Source organism: Alexandromys fortis, unplaced genomic scaffold (assembly GCF_014885135.2).
Source record: "Alexandromys fortis isolate MF-2015 unplaced genomic scaffold, M_Fortis_MF-2015_v1.1 scaffold_4, whole genome shotgun sequence".
In the NCBI taxonomy this organism is placed as follows: Eukaryota; Metazoa; Chordata; class Mammalia; order Rodentia; family Cricetidae; genus Alexandromys; species Alexandromys fortis.
This window is the reverse complement of record NW_026067944.1, coordinates 688578-715815: the sequence shown is the minus strand read 5'-3', so window position 1 is coordinate 715815 and position 27238 is coordinate 688578. Positions and strand designations below refer to the sequence as shown.

General features: G+C 39.0%; 1 protein-coding gene across 12 annotated transcripts in view; it reads right to left on the bottom strand.

Annotated features, from left to right (window-relative positions):
- Nucleotides 1-27238, bottom strand: part of Greb1l (GREB1 like retinoic acid receptor coactivator) — a 265843-nt gene that overhangs the window by 89703 nt on the left and 148902 nt on the right. For all 12 annotated transcript variants that reach the window (XM_050148823.1, XM_050148822.1, XM_050148821.1 and 9 more), the window contains 3 exons: nucleotides 21864-22040; nucleotides 16864-17040; nucleotides 14066-14188 (listed from right to left, as the gene is read on the bottom strand). In XM_050148823.1, coding sequence (XP_050004780.1) covers nucleotides 14066-14188; nucleotides 16864-17040; nucleotides 21864-22040 — 477 coding nt within the window. The remainder of the gene's footprint in view (nucleotides 1-14065; nucleotides 14189-16863; nucleotides 17041-21863; nucleotides 22041-27238) is intronic.

Genomic DNA, 27238 nt, shown 5'->3' with positions numbered 1-27238 from the left:
AATAAAACCTTTTTTATTTCGCATCTATATAAGGTTTCTAATTTCTGGGTACCACTTACATAAATGTCCTGCTGATCAGCAGGTTGCTCCGGCTAAGTCTGAAATACACACATGTGATGCGAATCTGGGTTTGGATTTTCTTCTGGCTCCATTGTGTCTATGCCTGTGCTAAGTCCAACCCATCTTTGTTAGTGAACTTCCTTGGGCTTGGCCTGTAATGGGTCTCATCTGCTGTTCTCACTTTTCTAATACAGTAAGGAAGTTACTACCTACAGTCGCTCACAGAGGGGAAAATCCCATTTCATAGACAATAGCTCTAATTCTAATCATGGGAATGACCTCATTATACACAAGACACAGGCCCTTGAGTATTCACGTGAATGTTTCAGTTATTTATTTAAAATCATAAGGGAAAAAGTGAGGAAAACGTTTCAGTTTATTGTGGGGTTGAGGATCAAATCAAGACCCCATAAACATAAGGCAAGTGGTATTTGACTGAATTACATTCCCAACTAAGAAAGAGAAGTGAGAACAGCAGATGAGACCCAAACATCCCAATGCAGATGAGGCAGAAGAAAATAACCTTAAAATAACTTTATGAAGATGATAGAGCCCCTTAAAGAGAAAATTAAAATTCCCTTAAAGAAGTGGAGGAAAGGACAAACAAAAAATTGGAAGAAATCAACAAACCCCTTAAAGAAAGCAAAGAAAACCAAGAAAAAACAATTAAACAGGTGAAAGAAACAGTTCAAGACATGAAAACTGAAACAGAGGCAATAAAGAAAACACAAACTGAGGGAATTCTGGGATAATGATCAGGAACTACAGCTGCAAGCATAGCCAACAGAATACAAGATATGGAAGAGAGAATCTCAGGTGTTGAAGATATGATAGAGGAAATAGATTTATTGGTCAAAGAAAACGTTAAATCCAACAATTTCTTAACATAAAATATCCAGGAAATCTGGGACACCATGAAAAGGCCAAATCTAAAATAGGGATAGAAGAAGTAGAAGTCCAGGCATAGAAAATGATTCAGCAAAATCATAGAAGAAAAATTTCCCAGCCTATGAACATGCCTACGAAAGTACAAGAAGCTGACAGAACTCCTAATAGACTGGATAAAAAAAAAGCCCCCTCTATATAATAATCAAAACACTAAACTTGCAGAATAAAGAAAGAATATTAAACGCTGCAAAGAAAAAAGGCTAAGTAACATATAAAGGCAGACCTATCAGAATTACACCTGACTTCTCAATGAAAACTCTGAAAGCCAGAAAGTCCTGGATAGATGTTCTACAGACACTAAGAGTTCATGAATGCCAACCTAGACTACTATACCTAGCAAAGCTTTCAATTATCATAGATGGAGAAAACAAGATATTCCATGACAAAACCAGATTTAAACAATACCTATTCATACAAATCCAGCCCTACAGAAAGGACTAGAAGGAAAACTCTAATCCAAGGAAGCTAACTACACCCACAAAAATATAGGCAAAAAATAATCCCACATCAGCAAAACCCAAAGAAAGCACTCACACAATAGCACCACCACCAACTAAACCCAAAATCGCAGGTACTAACAATCACTGATCATTAATATTCCTTAATATCAATGGTTTCAGTTTACCTATAAAAAGACACAGGCTAACAGAACGGATACGAAAACAAGATCCATCCTTCTGCTGCATACAAGAAACACCTCAACTTGAAGACAGACTACCTCAGAGTAAACGGTTGGGGAAAGATTTTCCAATCAAGTGGACCTAAGAAACAAGCTGGTGTGGCTATTATAATATCTAACAAAATCGACTTAAAACTAAAATTAGTCAAAAGAGATGAAGGACATTTCATATTTATCACGGGAAAAATTCATCAAGATGAAGTCTCAATTCTGAACATCTATGCCCCAAATACAAGAGCACTCACATTTATAAAAGAAGCATTGCTAAAGCTCAAATTACACATCAAACCCCACAGAGTAATAGTGGGAGACTTCAACACCCCACTCTCACCACTGGACAGGACTGCCAGACAGAAACTTAACAGAGAAATAAGGGAACTAGCAGATGTCATGACTCAAATGGATTTAGCAGACATCTATAGAACATTCCACCCAAACACAAAAGAATATACCTTCTTCTCAGGACCTCATGGAACCTTCTCAGAAACTGACCACATACTCAGTAGCAAAGCAAACTTCAACAGATACAAAAAAATTTGGAATAACCCGCTGTATCTTGACAGATTACCATGGCTTAAAGTTAGAATTCAACAACAACCCTCATTATGGAAATCCCACAAAGGCATGGAAATCAAACAATGAATCGAACTTAATCACCCCTGGGTCAAGGAAGAGAGAAAGAAAGAAATTAAAGACATCCTAGAATTCAACAAAAATAAATGCACAATGTACCCAAACCTATGGGACACTATGAAAGTAGTGCTAAGAAGAATCGTCATAGCACTAAGCCTACATAAAGAACCTGGAGAAATCTCACGTTAGTGACTTAACAGCATACTTGAAAGCTCTAGAACAAAAAGAAGCAAACTCACCCAGGAGGAGTAGACACCAGGAAATAATCAAATTGAGGTCTGAAGTCAATAAAATAGAAACAAAGAAAGCAATACAAAGAATCAATGAGACAGGGGCTGGAGAGATGGCTCAGAGGTTAAGAGCATTGCCTGCTCTTCCAAAGGTCCTGAGTTCAATTCCCGGCAACCAAATGGTGGCTCACAACCATCTGTATGGGGTCTGGTGCCCTCTTCTGGCCTGCAGGCATACACACAGACAGAATATTGTATACATAACAAATAAATAAATATTTTTAAAAAAAGAATCAATGAGACAAAAAGCTGGTTCTTTGCAAAAATCAACAAGATAGTCAAACCCTTATCCAAACTAACCAAAAAGCAAGAAGAGCATATGAAAATTAACAAAATCAGAAATGAAAGGGGGACAAAACAATAGACACAGAGAAAATCCAGAGAATCAATAGGTCATACTTTGAAAACCTGTACTCCACAAAATTGGAAAATTTAAAGGAAATGGACAATTTTCTAGATATGTACTACATGCCAAAATTAAATCAAGAACAGATAAACAATTTAAATAGGAAATGGAAGCAATTATCAAAAGTCTCCCAAGCTTAAAAGCCCAGGGGCTAGTAGTTTCAGCACAGAATTCTACCAGAATCTCAAAGAAGAGCTAATACCAATACTTCTCAAATTGTTCCACACATAGAAACAGAAGGGACATTGCCAAACTCTTTTTATGAGGCAACAGTTAACCTGGTACCCAAGCCACACAAAGATGCAACTAAGAAAGAGAATTACAGACCAATCTTCCTCATGAGCATTGATGCAAAAATACTCAATAAAATACTGGCAAACTAAGTCCAAGAACACATCAGAAAAATCATTCAACATGATCAAGTTGAATTCATCCTAGAGATGCAGGGATGATTCAACATATGAAAATCCATCAATGTAGCCCACCATATAAAAAAAAAACCTGAAAGAATAAAACCACATGATTATCTCATTAGATGCTGAAAAAGTCTTTTACAAAATCTAACACCCCTTCATGATAAAGGTCTTGGAGAGAGCAGGGATACAAGGAACACAGCTAAACATAATAAAGGCAATATACAGTAAGCCGACAGCCAAAATCAAACTAAATATAGAGAATCTCACAGCAATCCCACTGAAATCAGGAACAAGGCAAGGTTGTCCACTCTCTCCATATCTATTTAATATAGTACTTGGAGTTCTAGCTAGAGCAGTAAGACAATAAAAGGAAATCAAGGGGATACAAACTGGAAATGAAGAAGTCAAACTTTCACTATTTGCTGATGAGATGATAATTTACATAAGTGACCCCAAATATTCTACCAGGGAACTCCTACAACTGATAAACACCTTTAGTAATGTGACAAGATACAAGATTAACTAAAAAAAAATCAGTAGCCCTCCTATATACAGATGATAAAAGAACTGAGAAAGAAATCAGAGAAACTTCACCCTTCATAATAACCACAAACAACATAAAATATCTTGAGATAACTCTAACCAAACAAGTGAAAGACCTGTATGACAAGAATTTTAAGTCTTTAAGAACAAAATTGAAGAAGATATCAGAAAATGGAAAGATCTCCCATGCTATTGGATAAGTAGAATCAACAAAGTAAAAATGGCAATCTTACCAAAAGCAATCTACAGATTCAAAGCAATCTCCTCAAAATCCCAGCACAATTCTTCATACACCTTGAAAGAATAACACTCACTTTCATATAGAAAAACAAAAAACTAATGATAGCTAAAACAATCCTGTACAATAAGGAACTTCTGGAGGCATCACAATCCCTGACTTCAAGCTCTACTATAGAGCTAAGGTAATGAAAACAGGTTGATATTGGTACAGAACCAGACAGGTGGACCAATGGAATCAAATAGAAGACCCTGATATTAATCCACACACCTATGAACACCTGATTTTTGACAAAAAATCTAAAATTATAAAATAGAAAAAAGAAAGTTCTTCAACAAATGGTGCTGGCATATTTGCACATCAACATATAGAAGAATACAAATAGATCTATATCTATCCCCATGCACAAAACTCAAGTCCAAATGGATCAAAGACCTCAACATAATTCTAGCCACACTGAACCTTATAGAAGAAAAAGTGGGAAGTAGCTTTGAACGCACTGCCACAGGAGACCAGCTCCTAAATATAACCCCAGTAGCACAGACACTGAGAACAACAATTAATAAATGGGACCTCCTGAAACTGAGAAGCTTCTGTAAGACAAAGGACACAGTTAACAAGATAAAACAGTAACCTACAGAATGGGAAAAAATCATCACCAATTCATCGAACAGAAGGCTGATCTTAAAAATATACAAAGAACTCAAGAAACTAGATATTAAAATATCAAATAATCCAATTAAAATAGAGAATTGTCAACAGAGGAATCTCAAATGGCTCAAAGGTACTTCAGGAATCGCTCAACATTCTTCCTCAGCCATGAAGGAAATGCAATTCAAAACAACTCTGAGATACCATCTTACACATGTCAGAATGGCTAAGATCAAAAATACAAATGATAATTTATGCTGGAAAGGATGTGGAGTAAGGGGAACACTCATCCATTGCTGGTGGGAATGCAAACTTGTACAATTTCTTTGGAAATCAGTATGGCAGTTTCTCAGAAAATTGGGAATCAATCTACCTCAAGACCCAGCAATACTAATCTTGGGCATATACCCAAAGGATGCAGACCCATATCACAAAGACATTTATTCAACTATTGATCATAGCAGTATTTTTGGTAATAGCCAGAACTTGTAGACAACCTAGATGCCCCCAACCAAAGAATGGATAAAGAAAATATGGTAAGGGGCTGGAGAGATGGCTCAGTGGTTAAGAGCATTGCCTGCTCTTCCAAAAGTCCTGAGTTCAATTCCCGGCAACCACATGGTGGCTCACAACCATCTGTAATAAGGTCTGGTGCCCTTTTCTGGCCTTCAGACACACACAGACAGAATACTGTATACATAAATAAATAAATATTAAAAAAAGAAAATGTGGTAATTTATACTATGGATTACTACTCAGCAGTAAACAACAATGACATCTTGAAATTTGCAGGCAAATGGATGGAACAAAACAAACAAACAAACAAAAAAACCATCCTGAGTGAGGTAACTCAGACATAAAAAGACAAACACAGTATGTACTCACTCATTATTAGACATAAAGCAAAGGATAACCAGCCTATGGATCACAATCCCAGAGAAGACAAGAAACAAGGAGAACCCTAAGAGAGACAAATACATGGATTCCTCCCCACAAGGGGAAGTAGACAAGACCTCTTTAGTAAAATGGCCTCATAGGGGGCCAGGGGAGGATGGTAGGGAAGTGGGGAGGGGAGCAGGGAGGAGAACACGAGGGATGGAGAAGGTGGAGTTAGGTAAAGAGCAGAGAGGGAGAGCAAGGAAGGATACACCTTGAAAGAGAGACCCATTATCGGGTTAGCGAGAAACTAGGCACCAGGGAAACTCCCAGGAATCCACAAGGATGATTCCAGTTAAATTAAGAATTTAAGCAATAGTGGAGAGGGGGACTAAACTACCCTTCCCCTGCAATCAGACTGACCAATACCTTAACTGTTATCACAGAACCTTCATCCAGTAACTGATGGAAACAGATGCAGAGGTCCATAGCTAAGCACTGGGCCGAACTCCTGGAGTCCAGCCATAGGGAGGGAGGAGCGATAATATGAGCAAAGGGGCCAAGGGAAACCACAGAAACAGCTGACCCAAGCTAGTGGGAGCTTACTGACTCTGGACTGCAACTTGGGGAACCTGTATAAGACTAAGGCCTTTTGAATGTTGGTGACAGTTGTGTGTCTTGGGAAGTTTGTGGGACCACTAGCAGTGGAACCAGTATTTATCCCTAGTGCATGATCTGGCTCTTTGGAGTCCATTCCATAGGGACCTTGGGTCAGTCTAGATACAGGAGGGAGGGCCTTGGTCCTGTCCACATGGTATGACAAACTTTGCTGACTCCCTGTTTTTTTTTTTTTTTTAGGCATAAAGAATGCAAAGGTTACTGGGGTCATCTAACTTCTACTAAGATTCCAGAGATAAGCCTGTGGGTCTAGGCAATGGGTATCAAGGTTGGATCCCCTTCAGCAAGTCTCTAAGATCATGATATATAAAGCTATCAGGGTAAAATCCCTGCTGCAATAGATATTCCAGAATTATAGAAATGACAAACAAAGAATATCTGCTAAGCTAAGGAAAGCTGAAAGCAACAAGTGGACACAGTTCACAAGAGGAAGCCATATGGTCTGCAAATACCAAAGCCATAGGACAGGGTTGCACAAACCCGCTGGAGCTTAATTATGGCATTGCATGCCAGACATGGAGCTACAGGATTCCGTGTTTGCCCCACTATGTTCCTGTGTTTCTCTAAGTCTTCTTTGACATTTCTTATTTCTATAGTCTTCTTCTTCCCTTTAGAATAAGAACATTCTTTCTGTGCCACTGAATATTAAAAGTATATAATTTATTTTGATTTTAGAGGGGCCCATGGCGGACTAGCTTGAATTACAGTAGGAATTTTAGACTTATAATTCAGAGCAACATTAGAACTTATGCTTATGGGGACTTTGGAACTACACTAAATGCATTTTATATTAAGAGAGGGTCATGCACCTTTTTGGTAGAATGTTGAATTTGAAATGTCCCTATGGGTTTGTGGTTTGTGGTTCCCCAGTTGGTGGCACTGTTTGAGAGAGGTATGGGAACTTTGGGAAGAGAGACTTGGGTTGGCGAAACAGGTCAATCTCTGTTTCCTGGCTGGCTATGCAATAAACAGCTCCCTCTGCCCACACATTCCTGCTGCTGTGATAGTCTGTCTTACCCTATGAGGTCAAACAGTAATAGACCAAACCTCTTAAAACCATGAGCCAAAATAAACCGTCCCTCCCTTATCAAATGGTCTGCAGCAACTGGAAAGCCACATATAAAACATCAACTGGGAATCTCACCTCATACCATACACAAAAATTAATTCAAAATGTTTCCTTGACTGAACTGCAAGAGGTATAACCATAAAGGTTTTAGAAGAAATATGGAAATTTAAAGACTTTAGGTTAGGAAATGCTTCTTTATCTGTTCTTGAATTCTTGTCCTGATTATAACATGTGTTTGTGGGGAGACGTGTATATAATGAAGGTAACCAAAGACAGAGCCACTTTATGGCATAATAATCCTCTAGGATTGGTGACTAGAATTGAAATAATCAGTGACACAAAATTGCTGCATGAAAATATGCAGGGGATGAGCAGCAGCAAGCTCGAACAGCCGGAGCTTGGCAGGAGGAACTCAAGACAGAGACATATAGGTTGTAAATTAATCCCTTCCTCTAATACTGCACCATGAGCATTCACATTTCAGCATAAGAAACCTGCCGGTGGCCCAATTATCCATAGGGAGGTGAATCCTAACCTACCAGGAAAACAAGATATACGTAACATTTGCCATGCTACCCTACTGCTAAAGGAAATTCTTACAGCCTATTCCATCCAGTCTGTGTCAGAAGGAGTAATAGTTGGTACATCTACACACATAAGTGAATCAGTATGAAAATCTTCAATATGATGCCCTATAGAAAAGCATTTTCTTGTAGTAACCTATCTAGGTTGCACTTAAATCGGCTAACAATGAATTTCATGGTCAAATCACCTCTTACACCCCCACACAAGAATATTGAAATAACATTTGGCCACTTTCGTCTCCTGTGAGTCAGCCAGTGGCCTTCTCTCCTGTTCTAGCTCATGTCTCCTCAGGGTACTAGGGGATCCTTTGATGAAGCCTGAATCTTTTCAAAAGACTGACTTCTTCTTTCATAACAAAAATATGTTTTCAAAATATATTTCCTGGGATTATATTAGTGCTTATGACATTTTAATATTCTCATTATTTTGGAGGACAGCTTGCTATTTCTATGTCTAGGCCACTTTGTAGTAAAACTGGCATGGTTTATTGTTTTTTAATCCCTCCATGAGTGGTTTTAGCTCATGGGAGTTCTTAGTCAAGTCTTGGAACCCTGACACATCTGATAAGGCTCTCAGAACACAAACACTTAATATGTACTTATTGGAATGAAGTAAATGTTGATTTTTAACGCTATAGTTTTAATATTTCATTGTTTTATCTCCAAGGTCTAAGGACAGATAACACACCATAAACCCATTAAATCACTAAAACCATATTCTAGGACAGCCATGCAAGGCCTGTTGCTGATGTAATGAAGGCTGCCCTTTCAATGCCAAGAGCCAGATGCCAACCTTCTTCTTTCTTGACTAGCTAGTGATATGATCTTCTTTCATTTATTTTAGAAAGAAGTAGTCTGCCATCTTAGGTTATAGGCTCTATCTAAATGTCCTGGACAGTTTAAAAGTTAGGTATTTTAATTTAGGGCCAGGCAGAGTTTGCTGAATATTGGTGGTAATAATAATATAATATATTATTATAATATATAATAATAATAAAAATGAAAGTAAAAAGCATGGTATTGGCATTAAAATGGACAGGCTGAACAATGGAATTGAATCGAAGACCTTGTTGTAAATCCCCATATTTATGAACATCTGATTTTTGATAAAGAAGCCAAACTTATACAATGGAAAAAAGAAAATATCTTCAATAAACAGTGCTGGAATAATGGGATGTTCACATGTAGAGGAATGCAAATAGATCCATATCTACTGCTTTACACAAAATTAAATCCCAAGCAGATCAAAGACCTCAACATAAATCCAGTTACACTGAACCTGATAGAAGAGAGAGAGGGAAGTAGTCCTGAACATATTGGCACAGGAGACAACTTCCTGAATATAGCACCAGGAACACAGACACTGAGATAGACAATTAATAAATGAGACCTCCTGAAACTGAGAAACTTCTATAAGGCAAAGGACACAATCAACAAGACAAAACAGCAGCTTACAGAATGGGAAAAGATTTTAATCAACTCCACATCTGACAGAGGGCTGTTCACCAAAATATATAAAGAGCTCAAGAAACTAGACATCAAAATACCAAATACTCCAATATAAAAATGGGGTACAGATTTAAACAGAGAATTTTCAACAGAAGAATCTCAAATGGCTAAGATACACTTAAAAAATTGTTCAACATCCTTCGGTACCAGAGAAATGCAAATCAGAACATTACTGAGATACCATCTTACACTGTCAGAATGGCTAAGATCAAAAACACTAATGACAACCTATGTATGCATAGATTTCCCTGGGTAAACTGGGGATGGGGGGTTGGTGGAGGGGAGGGTGATGGGGGACTCCTTTCTTTATGCTGTGAATATGTTGTATTGCCATTGGTTAATAAAGAAACTTCTTTGGGCCTATTGTAGGGCAGAATATAGCCAGGCTGGAAGGGATATATAAAGAGAGTAGGTGGAGGCAAGGAGACAGATACATGGGAATCTTACTGGTAAACCACAAGCCTCGTGGTAAATATAAAACAATGGAAATGGGTTAATTTAAGATATAAGAGCTAGCTAAAAATATGTTTAAGCTATTGGCCAAACAGTATTGCAACTAAGATAGTTTCTTTATGATTATTTCAGGTCTGGGCAGCTAGGAATGAACAAACAATCTCTGCCTACAGAATGGCACCCAAACATCTGTGGCTGATGCCCACCACCCACTTTGGGTCTAGGTTCTTGTGTGCCCACTGGAGTTGGGAGGAAAGTAGCTGAGATCATGCCCATGGTGCAGCACTTCCTGACTGGTCAGGTGACGGGATCAAGTCTGCTAGGCGTACACAGGCAGGAGAGCATGGCAGATTCCCACATCCAGGCCACACAGTGTGCTGCATGACAGCTTTAGATTTTACTCAGATAAAAGGCATTTATATGCTACATTGTGTTATCCAGAGTTGAAGTGATAAGGACAGCTCCTACCTGGCAGTTCCAGAGCTGGCAGTGAATGTACCTCCACCATATTAAAAGGCAGAGAGAGGTGGAACCAGCATCCAGGGCTACTGCAACTAAGCTGCTTACCATTTTAAAAGTGCTCCTGATCAGAAAATAATTACAGATATGCAATAAAGACAAATTCAGACACAAATAAACCTCTTAATGGGTCACAGTATGTTTAAAAATGTACATAGGCTTGAGAGAGAGAGAAAAAAAAAGAGAGTATAGACAATTATAAAAAATAGTTTTTAAAAAATGATAAGACAAAGTCTTTAAAGAGACAGTGTACAGACAGTCATATATTAAGGAGTTAAAATAACAAGCCATGTAAAGATGAAATATACACAGAGTCTGGATTATATATATTACCATGTTTTCTTTAAATTTTTTGACTACAGAGAGAGATTTGATTTTGAGGGCTGCTAAGTTAAACCAACATATATACTTTAAAGGTATCTTGACTTCAAAATTTGTATCTAAGGATATGTTGCTTTGGAAAAGAGGTTCTGCTTTTGTTTCCACAGGTAATAAAAAGCTGTGGGTTCCTTAGTGGCTAATATGGTTTGACCTAACAAGATCCCCTGAAACAATGACCCAGATGGTCCAACATCCATTGCTGGCTGAGATGGACCTACCACATAGAAGACCCCATGAGAACCTGATTAACAGCATCCTCAAATCAGCAGAAAGTGTTCTAAAAAACAATGCCCGACTTCCCTAAATGATTGTTTATAAAGGTTTGTTTACATTTAAAGGGGTGCATGCTACAGAGATCAATGCTTTGCATTGGTATGGATCTTGGTCTTAAGGTCAATTTTGTTATTCTGTGTATATATTTCTACTCTTTATTAAGGTATTGTGTTTGTGCAGATCATTAAAAATGTAATGTATAATTAAGAAATACAGGTTTATAGATAATTATCTATAATAGTCAAGTTTGTAGTCATGTTAGTTAGGTTTTATAGATTACAGAGATGTATTTCAGATGGATAGAAATTCTTCAGATCTTTCAAAGACTACCGAATATGGCATTTAAAATGTTTTAAGAGCTTAGGACTTTACACGACAATGAGACACATCTGCTCCTGGCAGCACCAATCTACTTCAAAAGGATGATGGACATTGAAGAAACTTGTTATGGAATTTGTCTTTTATGTGACAAAGCTAGCCATTTGGGCAAGACATTGCACTTGCCTGGATTGCTTGATGCTGTGCTATATAAACTAGACTTGCAGGACCCACAGAATAATGACTGCTGAAGTTGCCTAAAGAAGCTGAGACAGTCCTTCAAGGTTCTTGTTTCATGAAAGAGTCTTCCAGACATTCTGCAGGACACAGAAGAATGTGACTGACAAACTGCCTATATAGACGTAACTGTCTTTGAAATTTCCCACTTAACAGAAAAATCTGCCAGATACTATGGGCCTGTAGGCTAAGATGGATGCCCCAATGTTACAGAAGAACTTTGGGTGACTACCAAGGCAGTGAGCTATCTCTGTCTATTCTAGAGTTTTGGAAGTTACTTAAAATGCACTTCCTGTTAACTTAGGTTAACTTCTGGGGTCTTTGATGGAGTTAAAGAATAGATAGTTATAATTATAGTTTTCCTTAGTTATGATGAAAGATAAAGTAGATATAAATATTATAACTATCATTCTTGCTTGATAACTGTTTTGTTGTATGTAATCTTGCTATGTTAAAGTTAAAACCTTCCTTTTTATTTAGACAGAAAAGGGGAGGTGATGTGGGGTTCCCTTCTATTTGCTGTGAATATGTTTTATTACCATTGGTTAATAAAGAAACTGTTTTGGGCCAATTGCAGGGCAGAAGATAGCCAGGCTGGAAGAGAGAGAGAGAGAGAGAGAGAGAGAGAGAGAGAGAGAGAGAGAGAGAGAGAGAGAGAGAGTAGGCGGAGTCAAGGAGACGCCATGTAGCCACTGAAGAAGACAGATGCTTGGGAACCTTACTGGTAAACCAAAGCTAGCTAAAAATATGCTTAAGCTATTGTCCAAACAGTATTGCAATTAATATAGTTACTGTGTGATTATTAAGGGTCTACATGGCCAGGAAACAAATGAGGGACCTCTGCTTACAGGAAGGGATGGAGGGATTGGAATACAAGGGATTGGGTTGGTCGCTTTGGGAGTGGGACAGAGGGGGAGAGTAATGAAAGAGGTAGCTTGTTAGACGGGGCTATTTTGGAGTTAGGAAGAAGCCTGGTGCCAGGAAAACTCTCAGGAATTGACAAGGATGACTGTTGCTAAAACTCATAGCAATAGTGAAGAGGGTGCCTGAACTGGCCTCCAATAATCAGACTGGTCGCTATCTTAATTGTCAACAGAGAGCCTTCATCTAGTAATTGATGGAGGCAGAGGCAGAGATCCACAGTCAAGCACTAGTTGGAGTTCTGGGAGTCCAGCTGATGAGAGGGAGGAGGGATTGTACAACCAAGGGGGTCTATCATGATGGGGAAACACTGACCTGAGCTAGTGGGAGATCGCAAACTCTGGACTGACAGGCTAGCGAGCTGCATGGGACTGACCTAGGCTCTGCATATGGATGACAGTTATGGAGCTTGATCTGTTCATGGGGCACCTAGCAGTGGGATCAGGACCAGTCCTTGGTGCATGAGCTGGCTTTTTGGAACCTATTTCCCATGTTGGGTTGTCTCACTCAGCCTTGATGTGGGGGAAGGAGGAGATGGTCCTGCCTCAACTTGATATGACATGCTTTGTTGATTCCCATGGGTGGAGGAGTGGACGTGTGTGTGTGTGTGTGGGGGGTAGATGTGAGGTGGGGAGAAGGAACAGGAAGAGAAGAGAGATGGGAAACTGTGGTTGGTATGTAAAATAAATGAAAAGATTTAATAAAAAATGTGCTAAACACCACAAAGAAAAGATTTTTTATCTAGTTATTTGTAAGTGAGCTCCTGTCTTATAGCATTGAAAACCAGATCCTGGCTTCATCCACTGGGACACACAATCCATCCAGGAGCCTTGTCTCATATTCAGCAAGTGTGCTATTCTCTTTTGTCATCTCACGGTTTTGTGTTTGTTTTTACTTTAGAGGGCCTGGCTTTCTTGGTATCCTCTGTCCCCTCTGGCTCTTACACTCTTTGTGCCTCCTCTTCCATGGAGTTCCCTGAATTCTGAGGGCAGGTATTTGAGTTAAATGGAGGTCTATCCTAGGATTCTAGTCTTCATGAATGTATTCCAGTAAGTGCTACACCATAGCTGTGGTGTCTGATTTCTACATACTCTCTACTGACAGATCCCACTCTATGCTTAAGCTAAATTTTCTGCCAACCGTCAGTTTTTTTCTTCATTGTCTATACTGGTAGGACTATTGAGATGTAAGTAAGCCCTGGTCTCCCAGAGACTTAGCCATATCAATGCTGGGTTCTTACTGTAAGAGTAACTCAAATGGTATCATAGTAATACCCAAATAGTATTTTATCTGAAAATGTCTCACTCAAACCAGCTAAGCAAATTTAAAAGTGCTTCCTTAAACATATATCTGTCCTTGCAATAGCAAAAAACTACTTCATACCTGTTTGAGTGAAGCCTGCTTTGTATCCATTAGCTGCTCCATTTTCTGGAGCCACAGTTGATGGCACTGAAGGAATAGGTTTAGTGGAGTGGCAAACAGCAGAAGATTGTCGGCTTCTACATTCTAGAAGGGAGTAAAAACAGATAGGAAGAAGGTAGTTTTTATTTCACTGGCAATGGGGACATAATTCATAAGATTTCTGAACAAGTCTCTGCTTCTGGAATGGTGGTAGCTTCCCTAATTATTGTTTCAAAGTCTGTTCAGACTGGTGAGTTCTTCCTAAGCCAGATGGTATGTTTAAGGCAAAGAACAATCACAATTTTATGGCCCACAGATTAGTTCCCACATGAAAAGTACCAATAACCAATGCTGTCTTGTTAGTTTTATGGGTAAGACAGAGGCTAAAATGTCAATAATTATAAAAACATATTGAGATTTTGAGATACCAGGTAACTTCTTGTTCATAATTTATTTAAACATACAATAGCAACTTTAATCCATCTAGTCTGCTTCCATTTGAATGAATATTCAAACACCAGAGAAATAAAAACTGTATAAAGATAAAAATTAGAAGCAAATTATTATTATTTCAGTTCCAAAATAAAATTTCAGTTCCAAAATAAAAACTGTGGTATGTGCCTACTTTTAAAAAATTTATTTATTTTGTTTTTTGAGATAGGGTTTCTCTGTAGCTTGGAGCCTTTCCTAAAACTTGTTCTGTAGACCAGGCGGGCCTCAAACTCACTGAGATCTGCCTACCTCTGCCTCCTGAGTGCTGGGATTAAGCAAATTATTATTACTCTCAGTTCTTATTTAAGAAAATAGGTAAGAAATTATTGATAATGTAGTGGCAATATTTATAATAAGTGTCTGATATTAATGGGGTTTGTTAAGTTGGGAGCATAGCACACAGCCCCTGGTGTCCATCCGGGACTCCCTGGCCTGGGAGTTGCTTTGGTCTGGACTCCAAATCCCAGCATGCCAGGTCCTGACTCCTCCCCCCCCTGAGGTCAGAACCACTCCCACAGGGTATTTAAATGGGTTCCCAGAGGAGAAACAGGGTGGTTTGGGGTTTGCATGGGCTTCCTGCTGTCCTGTCTCCCCTGCCATGTGCTCGGCCACCCAAGACCGCCTAACTTAATAAAACAATGGGCATTTTGATTTGGTTTGATTTGACCTAATTGGATTTTTTTTTTTTTTTTTTTTTTTTTTTTTTGTGCTGGCAGAGCTTCCCTTTTTATATTTTTTCTTAACAGGGCTCTGATATGATTCTAATTGTACTGTGTGCTGATTCAATGAACACTGTGGCAGTCTCTTAGACTTCAAGTTCCAACTAAATTTACCATTACTAGTCTCAAAGAACAGCACATGAACTAAAGACATAAATGGTTGTATGACAGGGTTATAAGAGTTCTAAAGAAAGTCCCCATGGGAATGAGATATGCAAAGGCTGAAGCACCCTACACTGCGACCTTCTAAAAGGGATTGTATTACATGTATATATGCATATCGATATTATGTGATTTTGTGTAGGTAAATAATAAAATTTCAGTTCCAAAATAAAAACTATGGTATGTGCCTACTTTTAAAAAAAGGCCAGTGAGTCAGGCAATAGTGGCTCACGCTTTAATCCCAGCACTCAGGAGGCAAAGGCAGGTGGATCTCAGTAAGTTTGAGGCCAGCCTGGTCTACAAAGCAAGTTCCAGGACAGCCAGGACAGTTACACAGAAAAACCCTGTCAAAAAAAAAAGAAAGAAAAGAAAAGAAAAAAAAAAAAAAAAAGGCCAGTGAGGTGGCTCAGAGGGCAAAGGTGCTCACCAACAAGCCTAACACAGAAGTTTGTCTCTGGAACAGTGAAGGGAGACACTAGAAAGAGAAACTCTCTTAGCACCACGAAGTTAATCATATTTATACAAGCAAAAGAAAAGCTAAGGAAAAATGTTAAAAAAAAATAGAGATATGATATTTATTAAGTTTTTAGTCTTTAGGGTTTATGGTATTCAAGAAGACTTTCTAGAGGAAAATCCTTTAGCTTTTACCAGATAAAGAACTATGAATGAAACTCTTAAGGTTCAGTGGTTGTGAGACTGAGGCTCTGAGGACAGTGGCTTGGAACAGGCCACATCATTTCTTTCAGTGGTGTTACACAATGTTCCTCAGAGGCAGCTGAGAGCCATTGTGGTGGAGGACTCAGAGACAAACATGCTCCTGGCATTCGGATTCATGCTATTCCATAGTTAGACCCAAAGCTTATGCAGGCAAGAAGGGTAAAGATAATGACTCTAGAGACAAGCTGTCGGTGGCAGAAGAAACTGCTTTAGGACAGTGACTAAATCCATGGTGATTCCCACCAAGCAGCCCTCTAACCTGCTGCTAATTCCAAAGAAACACAACTGCCAACCCACCCATGCACTTCCTCGGGCATCCAGAAGACTGGAGTGCTTATTTGAGGTTTGTTTTTTCGGTAAAATAAAAATAGAAAAAAATGTAGATTGGTGAGAATTACTGACAAACTGAAATAAAGCAAAGAACTCAGGAAAACGAAAAGGCACCGGGCTTTATTTCCCAACCCCAGAGCTGCAAGTGCTCTCTAAAGACAAATCTAGAGACCTGCTCTTTCCTGCACTCACAGGCTCCAGTTAATTATAACAAGGGATAAATCAAATCACCTTCCAAAGGCTTCCCATTTTAGAACAGCCTTTTGAACTTGAGCTGTTTACCTATCCCACACCTGTACTCTGAACCCTGTGAGGGTCACTAGTCACCACCCTTCCCTCCCCCTCCTGGAATCTGATTACCTTTCCAGCAGATGAGAGGCCCCTTTGCTAGCACACCCTGGGAGGTCCTGACTAGGTAGTACTTCAAGTGCTTCTGCTTCTTCGGCTGGGTGGTGAGCTTCAAGTTAATGTGGTTGGAAAATTCCGTGAAATATCGAAACCCCCTTTCTCCACAACCAATACAATTTCCAGAAAACCCTGAAATGGGGAAAGTCAAGGTTACTAGTGGCCTTGTACGCTTATGCACTACTTCTAAATGCAAAAAGTATAAAAATATTCATAGTCTATGAACCAAGAGTGTCTCAACTATTCAGAAATACTTCGGAAGAGGAAAGAAAATGAGGGTTTAGTACCCCCTCACCATGTGCCCCATCTTTTCTCTTTTATTTTAAATTCTTCAGATATAATTGTAAAGAAACCAATGCTTGTAAACTGGTATTTTATGTTCAAAAGGATCAAGTAATTTAAGATTACTCCAAGGCTGTTATTTAACATGAAATTCACAGTCAAATTATAGTAATAGTAGAGTCATTTTTAACAGTAAGAGCCTGGGAATAAATTAAATGCTACTATAACAGGATAATGGTTAAGTGAAGAGTATCATGCGACAGAATTTATATAGTATATAAAGACAGGAAAATTGGGTGGGGCTGAGGAGTAAGATCAGAGATAGAATGCCTAGCTGCAGAAGACCCTGCCTCAGAGGTCCAGCACTGGGAAAGGGAAGGAGGAGGAGGGAGGGAAGGGAGAGGGAGGAGGGAGGAGGGATGGAGGGAAGGAAAAAGAAGAATGGAGGGAGAAAGGAGAAGAAGGAGGGAGAAAGGGAGGAGAGGAAAGGGGAGGGGAAGGAAGGGGGAAAAAGAGAAAGAAATTTTTGTGCTAAAGCTCTTCAGCCTCTTCCTTTCTTTTTTCCTTCATTTTTTTTCCTTCATTTTTTTCAAGATAGGGTTTCTCTAGCTGTCCTGGAATTTGCTTTGTAGACCAGGCTGGCCTCAAACTCACAGAGATCGGCCGACCTCTGCCTCCCAAGTGCTGGGAATAAAGGCCTGAGCTACCACCACAGCCCAGCCTGTTCCTTTCTAAGAACCTGCTGGGGGCTGGGGGTGAATGCCAGACTATGATATGCCTAAATGAAAACAGCTTATGAAACTGTCACGTTATATAATGAACAAACAATAGCTTTAACTTAAAATATCACTGCTTATTTTTTCATTACTTAAAAATTATGTAATCATTAAATACTTGTTGTTTATTAGTCTAAAAAAGTTTTTTAAGAGCTTGTGGGTCCTATTACTGGTTGTCTGCATGGTTCACCACAGCATCTTGTCCCTAGAGACCACAGCCTATGGGTGCATGACAAATAAGCATCTGGTCCAAGATGGGACAGTTAGAATCTCTCTTCTAGAATTTTATCTAGATGGTACTGGACACTAGATTTGCAAAGGTTTGTAAATTGGAGCCCATATGTGGTTGGTTTCAACTACACATGAACTCTGGCTTGGGGAGAGTAAGCTGAGAGGAGGGAGAGGGCCGTATGGGCAGAGCTGAGCTCCTGGACACGGCTGGTCCTGTGAGAGCTAAAGACAGCTCTGTGAAATTCCCTTTTCTCTCTACTCACCTGAGCTTCTTCAATCTTTTATACTGAATGTCTGAACAATCCCTTAGACTATTAAACAAAACAAGACTCTCAATGGCCTGGCTGGAGCAGATGTGACGGGAAGAAATGGAGAAAGCTGGGAGGTTAAGAAACCATGTACTGTTTTATGAAAAATCAGTCATTTAATACAAAAAAGTCAGCTCCTTTAATACACAAAAGAAGGAAGGAGCAGTAAGACAGCGAGTTCCTTTACTCACATTTGATGAGAAGAGAACACACATGCTGTCATACAGAAGGATGAACAAAGGGTGAAGACAAGGATCCCTGTATCCAGTATAAGGACTGCGTATCTGTCTACAATAACTGAAAAGAAGACCACTGACAAACTGCACAATCTTCAAACCCCTGAACCATATGTATTAACCATATATGTTATAATCATCATATATTAACAAGGATAAAGAAAGGCCACACGAATAAAAAGAACATTTCACAATATCTCCACTGGAGAATACTAATAATTCAAAGCATTTATAAACAGGCTGCTCATCCAACCATCTAATCCTCCAACTACCCATTTATCCATCCATCCATCCATCCATCCATCCATACATACATACATACATACACACATACATACATATATGTAATAGTACATCTATCTGTCCATTCAACCATCTAATCCTCCAACTACCCATTTATCCATCCATCCATCCATCCATACATACATACATATATGTAATAGTACATCTATATGTCCATTCAACCATCTAATCTTCCATCCTTGTGTTTGTCCATTCATCCAGCCAACAGATACAAAATCTGACAGTGCTCTTTCTATATTATGAGGTTTCCTCTAGTCATGAAGAAGAACCAGCGATGGATTATGAGACATTTTTTTAGGGTTTTGAGTCAGAGCTATACCTCATCTGTTCCATTACAAGAGACTATCATGCTTTTAAAATGTTACATATGTTTCCCAAATTGTTTTATATTACCAATGAGTCTTAAGTATATGATTGAAAGGACTATCCCTTATAATTTCCCCTCCATGTCTGTCATAGTTTAGCTTGAATTCCATTACACGGTACAGTCTGAATAACTACTATTGAATGAAGAAATTAACAAATGAGATCTTGGGTCTTCTTTGTTAATTTACTACAATTAATAAGACTTACCATTAGATTTCTGTTCTAAACTGTGTGCTAAATTTCATTTAAAGAGAAAATGAATCCATGTTTGGTTCAGTGCCAGTAACAAACTTAGGGCCTCTCTCCTCATTTTTTTTTGACAAGGTCTCATTATGTAGCACATGGTGACCATGAACTCTTGATCCTTCTGCTTTACTCTCTAATGCTGGGATTATAGGTGTGTGCAACTGTGCCCATTATATATTCTTGACACTTATGAAACATGAAAATGACCAGTAGATGTTAAACAATATTTGGCTCTGAACTATAATTTAAGAAGCCTTCATATAGTTCTAGTCCTTGGAAGGCAGAGGCAAGTAGATTTCTTGTGAACTCAAGGTCTACATAGTGAGTTCCAAGCCAGTCAGGGCCACACAATAAGATCTTGTCAAGAAAGGAAGAAAGGAAGGAAGGAAGAAAAAGGAAAAACAGAGAGATAGAAGAAGAGAAAGAGAAAGAGAGAAAGGAAAGAAGGAAGGGTGTGAGAGGGAAGGGACCTCTATATATTATGTTTAGGGTTACTTTCTAACTTAAGATACTATATTGATGTTTTTCAAGGCTTTCTGGTATTGTATAATTTAGATGATTGTGTAAAACTAAAATAAAAATCAGCTCACAAACAATACAGCTTAATTCTTTGTCCCCTTCCTTTTACTTATATTTGTACTTTAAAGATATGGTTCTATCTAAATAAAAGAAATTCTGAGACCCTCTAGAAAAACAGCAGCAAAATAACATCAAGGCTTATATACTTGTCTTTTTATTGCAAAACAAATTCAAAACCAGCTAGGTGTGGTGGTAAACACCTTTAATCCAGCATTATGGAGGCAAAGCAGACCTTGATGCAAGTTCCAGGCAACCCAAGTCTACACTGTGAGATCTGTCCTGTCTTAGTTAGGGTTACTATTACTGTAGTGAAACGCCATGACTCAAATAGGTTGGGGAGGAATGGGCTTATTTGGCTTATATTTTCACATTATGGTCCCTCACTGAAGGAAGTCAGGACAGGAACTCAAACAGGGCAGGATCTCAGAGGCAGGAGCTGATACAGAGGCCATGGATGGGAGCTGCTTACTGGCTTGCTCATGATGGTTTGCTCAGCCTACTTTTTTTTTTTTTTTTATAGAACCCAGGACCACCAGCCCAGAGATGGCACCATCCCCAATGGCCTGGGCCCTCCTCACCAATTATTAATTAAACAAATGCCCTATCCCTGGATCTTATGGGGACATTTTTGCAACTGAGGTTCCTTCCTTTCAGATGACTCTAGTTTGTGTCAAGTTGACATAAAACTAGCCAGGACACTGTCTCAGAACAAGACAATAACAAAAACATCCAGAGAAACCAAACCCACCACCCTCTTTTTTCTTATGATGTAGTACAGTTATGTTGTGAAAAAGCCAAGAATCTATGCCAGAAAATAATTCTGAGACATTGTTATATATTTCATGGCATTTATATATCCTGAGTTATTTTAGGTGAGTTGATAAAATGAGAAGCATCTATTAGTTACCTTTCTTGTTACTGTAATAGACTGATACAGAAATAGCATAAATGAATGGTTCATTCACGCTCATGGTTCAAGGAATGCAATTTGTCTTAAGGAAGAAAGAGGTTGGAGCAGCTCCTGGCTGGAGTATCAGCAGCGTGAGGCACCTGATTATTCTGTAGTGGCCCTCCAGCCAGGCTCCACCTCCTAAAGGTTACCTGCCTCTGAGAATAGCACTACTTAGTCGGAACCAGTGCCCAGATACAAGAGCCTGTGTGTGACATCTTGACATAAACTTTACTGAGTGACAATTTCACAGACATATGAACATTCTGATTATTATGCTACTCTCTAGTCTTCAGCCTGTTGGAGATATTTTACATTCAAACTAATCATATCTATGAGGCATTAGGTAGTATTTGCAAATTTTTACATGACTAATGGTGAACTGAGATCATTACACTTGCTAAACAAACACTCTACTCTCACACCTAAAATATTAAATCCTGATAAATTGTATGCCGCTTTTTAATTTTCTCAAAAATTTTGCATGTCTAATTTTTGATAATAAAAATGTAAAATATATTTAAGTTAATGAGAGAAAAATATTTCCTGTTTGAAACTAAACCACTTAAACTCTAACTAAATTCAGGGACATACAAATAAAATTCTCTGATAATTTTCAATTAACATGTATTTCAACTCCCTTCTCCTCGAAAGAGTGTTACAGACATTAAACACTCACCTAAAAGTGCATTTTTCCCATGGTCATCTGGCAGAAATCGCTTATCCACAGCACAGACTAGGATGTGTTCAGGAAGATTGGGAGACTTGGCCCCCACCAGGAGGAATCCTGCTGGGATGTCAATTTGCTCCATACACAGCGACACCAAACGCAAATCCTTTCCTGCTTGACAAAAGCCTGGAAATAGAAGAACAAGTAGAATTTTAGGGAAGGTACTTTCCTTATCCCCATCGGGAAGGCAGAGTTATCTATGAGAATCACTTCTAAGGACTCAACACCTATGGATCCCCAACAAGAAGACTCTCCTCTCTGGTTCCATCAAGACGACAACTCATGTTTTCTGGCCCACAAGTAAGGCAATCATAAATATATAGCAAACCCTGGGAAGCGTGTATAAATGTTATATGCACATAGTAAGGTTTTACATTCTCTCTTTCTGTCTTTCTCTGTGTGTGTGTGTGTGTGTGTGTGTGTGGTGTACTTACATGTGAGTGTGAATGTATGTGTTGAGGAGCCTGCAGAGGCTCAACTGTCAATTGTCTTCCTCAATTATACTCTACCTTATTTTGAGAGTCTCTCATTGGATCTGGAACTCATCAGTCTGGATAGGGTGGTGGTTATTAGATCCAGGGGTCTATATGTATTCTTACTAAACCCCAGCAGAATAGGATGATGGGGGAAGCTTTGTTAACCAATCATCTTTAAGAAGTGGAACCCAGTTAAGGCATGGCTAACTGGAGCCCAGGAAGAAAATCTGGGACGAACCAGGTGCTCGCACTCTCTGGGTGATTCCTGTGGGACACAGCAGAACTTGGACTTCCCATTCTTGTGGCGTGAGTTTCCCCTTATAATAAGTAAAAATATAATTGTTTATCTTTAAGCTGGCCTGGTTATTTGCCGAATCGAGTTAACTAATACATGGGAGTTACAGGTTTGGCATCTGAGTGCAGGTCCTGATGCTCTGAGCAAAGCTGCGTTACCAACGGCCCATCTCCCTAGCCAAGTGTCTTTGTTTTCAATAGGAAGTCGCTTCAACTGGACAACCACAGTCACTAAACAAGGAACTCCCATGTCACAGCAGCAGAGACTGAAGCTGAGAGCTTGGTGACTCATCAGGGAAGTGGTCAGTTAGAACTCAGAATATACTGTTTTCTAGAGAAGCCAAGACATGGCAAGTCATTGTGAAATCCCTTTGTGATGGACTAATACATTCACTCATTAGTACACAATTTAGAAACATGCTTCACAGGCCTAAAGATACAGAATTGAAAAAAACATTTTCCTTTAAGAACTCACACAGCCAGGCGGTAGTGGCGCACCCTTTAATCCCAGCACTCAGGAGGCAGAGGCAAGTGGACCTCTGTGAGTTTGAGGTCAACCTGGTCAATAGAGCAAGGACAGCCAGGGCTGCACAGAGAAACCTTATCTCAAAAACAAAACAACAACAAAAACCAAACAAACAAGCAAATGAATATACATTGTGCTAATTAGAAGTGTGGTAGTGAGTAATTCCAGACACACCACAGAGGACAGCTGCGGTCCTATAGTAGGCGTCCTAGGTGAGCATTTCAGAGCTGGCCAGACTCTGAACACCACTCTAGACAAGCTACTTAAACAACCCACCTTTCTAGCCACCGTTGGTTGGTCCAGATGTAGGCATCTGATAAAATCATGCCATTCAAAGATTTTGGATAGGAATTTTCAACATGGAGCTGGGGGTGAGGAGGCATGACCCAGTTTGATCTCTGTCACCTTTCTTGTTTCTTGACCTGCGTGAGAAGTCTCTTGGCAGAGACATGAAGCTGGGCAGGTGGGGTGACAGTGACTGGATTCTGAAGCTCATCTGTGTTTGCATTTTCCAGGGTTTGGTCCTGTCATCTTTAGCTTCCAACAATTTCTTTATTTTGTCTAAGCTTGTTTCATTGGGGTTCTGCCACTTGCAGCAGGAGGTTGAGAAATGCTATTTCAGAAACCCATGGAAAGTGGCAGATAAATACCTAACTGCCACACACAAACCTGGGAGAACACTATCCTCATTACCCGAAACACAGCTGTGAATAATTGTGTGATCTATGAGCAGTAATTCAGATCATGATTTTAACCACAAGTCAACAAATAATTGGAGCCATCCATATGAAAAAGGAATAGTATATGAAAAAGGAAAAACACAAAACTCATCAAAACATTGTATAGTCCTAGGTGCATACCAATCTAACATGCTTTGAATTATCAGAAGTTAAAGGCAGGTATAATAGAATTAGAAAAATGAACAAAAGCCCACAGTGATCAAAATAATGTTGCTCAACCACTTCACGCTTACAGATCCCCTTTAATGTTAATGAATATCTAGCATTCACGATGTGATACCAAAAATAACTTCCTTGACAATTGTATTTTGTTACTCAAAATGTCATTTGTTTATCAAAAAATTATTAATATGCATGAGGCATGTTATTTATTTAGTTTACAAACTTTTTTGGATCCAATGGACACATAGGGCTCTCTAAAAAATCTGTTTCTTTTACTGCCATTAGGTGACAGGGTTCAAAGCTTGGAAGTTGAGAATTAACAACGATGCCATTGGTGGTGTGCTGGGGAACAGTCTTTGTACACTGTAAATATGTATTACACTCATTGCTGATAAAAAGCTGATTGGCCAATGACTAGGCCCTTTTTAGGGCAGAGAGAATGCTGGGAAGAAGGATGGAGTCAGAGAAGATACCATGAGCCATAGAGTGAGCAGAATGGGAAGCACATACATGAGGTAAATGAATCTCAGGGAAGCATATAGATTAATAGAAATGGGTTCATTTAAAATGTAAGAGTTCACGTTATATATAAAATGAAGGACACTATTGTGCCATTTCATTTGTATGTTAATAAATAAAGCTTGCCTGAAGATCAGAAAAGTGAAACAGCCACACTGGTCAGTCTTACAGACCAGGCAGTGGTGACACACACTTTTAATCCCAGTAGTCATACTAGTTTACCATAGAAATCAGGCAGTAGTGGTGCACGCCCTTGATCCCGGAATAGAGAGGAGACAGCTCTCGGTCTCAGTTTTATTCTAAGGTTTCTTGGAGGCAGGATCACTATTTTTGGACTGAGGTTGAGGTAAGAACCAGTGCTTCCCTTTTCTAATTGAACCTCAATATCTGTCTCTGAGTTTTTATTAATCATGTTTCAGGACACACTTCAATCTGGCAAAAGGCAACCTAAGAATGGGGTACATGGCTATGATCCACTTGGGGGCAGAAATAGACTTCTTCATCAAATTAGAAAATACTTGGGGCTGGAGAGATGAGCTGGTTAAAAGTGCTTGCTGCTGAGTTCATTTCCTAGCCTGACATAGGACCGGCTTACAATCACCTGTGACTCCAGCTCCAGGGGATTTGACACCATCTTCTGGTCTCAAGCACATAGAATCTCACACAGATATAAAGCATATACAATTTAAAATAAAACAATTTTTTAAATTATACAATACTGATACAGGAAGCACTTGAAAGTATTGAAAGGAGTATCAAGATTGCTCACCAAAGAGATTATTAGATGCTGATAAAGCTAGAACACAATTTTCATAGGAAGTGGCATCCTTACTCTTAAGTATGACTTGCTTCAAGAGTTGGGACATCAACTACCTTGATAACCAGCATGGATTAATCATTGATAAGAAATTTATGACTGGCTATTAATTAAACTATCTCTAGGAGCTGCCTTTGTCACTAAGGCTGGGGAAGTGAGTCTCTTCAACTGTGACTCTATATTGAACGGAGATGGCAACCACAGCCTGTATCAATTTGCAAAATTACTGCAATGTGGTTAGAACATTATGTGGTGGAACCTTGAAGCTGGGGTTGGAGGGATGGCTTGCGGCTGAGAGTACTTGCTGCTCTTGCAGAGGATCACAGTTTGGTTCCCAGCACCCATGCTGTGTGACTCACAACTGTCTGTGACTCCAGTTCCAGGGATCCAACATTCTATTCTGGCCTCTGTGACCTCATGTGCACATATTAACATGCAAACACACATTTTAAAAACAAAATAAATCTTAAAAGAACCAAACCTAACCTTAAGGTCACCATTACATTGTTGCTTAGCAAGTAGCTCTTATAAATTCAGGGATTAAAAAAGATAGTCTAAGACACTTAGGAATTATATGTGAAATTTATTTTTAAAAGTTTATTATTATTATTGTATGCGTGTGTGATGTGGGGGATGCGCATGTGCCACAGCAGGTACATGGAAGCTATGAAAGCTGGGAAACTCAGGCAAACCCAGGAAGGTAGTTCTGCTAATTCATCCAAATGTGCTCACTGGGTATATGAAGCTGAATTTCTTGCCCTTACTCATTCAGATATTCCCTTCATAAGGAGCCACTGGCAGCTGACGGCTGCTGGGAGAGGGAGAGTCTGTCTTTTGCTAGTGTGTTCTCATTGGTAGGTTTCCCATGCTCCAGTGTGCGGCTCCATGCAATGCACATACGTAAAGCACTAACTGGATGAAGTGGGTTGCCAGAGAAAAAAAAGACATGAAGTTGGTAGTGGGACACTTTGGGGAAATTGGAAAAGGGAGATGGGAGAGTGGACACAATTGTATATCATTATATATATATTTGAAGTTCAAGAATAAAGACAGCTATAATTTTAAAATTATAAAATTAGAAATAAGAATGTACTTTAGTAGTAGTACCTAACATGTGCAAGGTTAGTTCAATTCCTAGTAACACATAGACACACATACACAAACATGCAGACACACTGATATACATAAACACACACATACATATACAGAAATCAGTGAGATTATATAAATGCACCAGTATGATTTTAGACATCAAAAAATTAATGTTTGCTTTCTTTTATTTGAAGCTCACTATGTAGCTCTGACTGGCCTAGAACTTGCTACATAGATCAGGCTGGCCTTGAGCTCACAGAGATCCACCTGTCTTTGCCTCACAAGCACTAAAAATTAATGTTATAAAGATTAGAAAATAGTAATTACGACTCAGCCTAAATTTTATCACATAGAGCAAAAATACAAAAATTGTGGAAATAAATTTCTATATTCCTTAATCTCCAATCATACAAATTCCATAACTTTGGCATCAAATGTAGTTTTGGAAGCCAGGAATATAGTTCGATGGGAGAGTGTTTGCCTAGTGTGCAAGTCCTGGCTCTACAGCCAGAATGGGAGGGGAGTGGAAGAGTAGAGTTTAGATTGTTTTTTAAATGCTGAAAACATTTAAATCTATTTGTTTCTCCCAAAACAAAGTATAATCTTTTATTTTTGAATTTTCAACAACACAATTTTTTATTCTCCAACTTAAAGCTAATTAAACTACAACTATTAAATTATAAACTGTAGACAGTTGT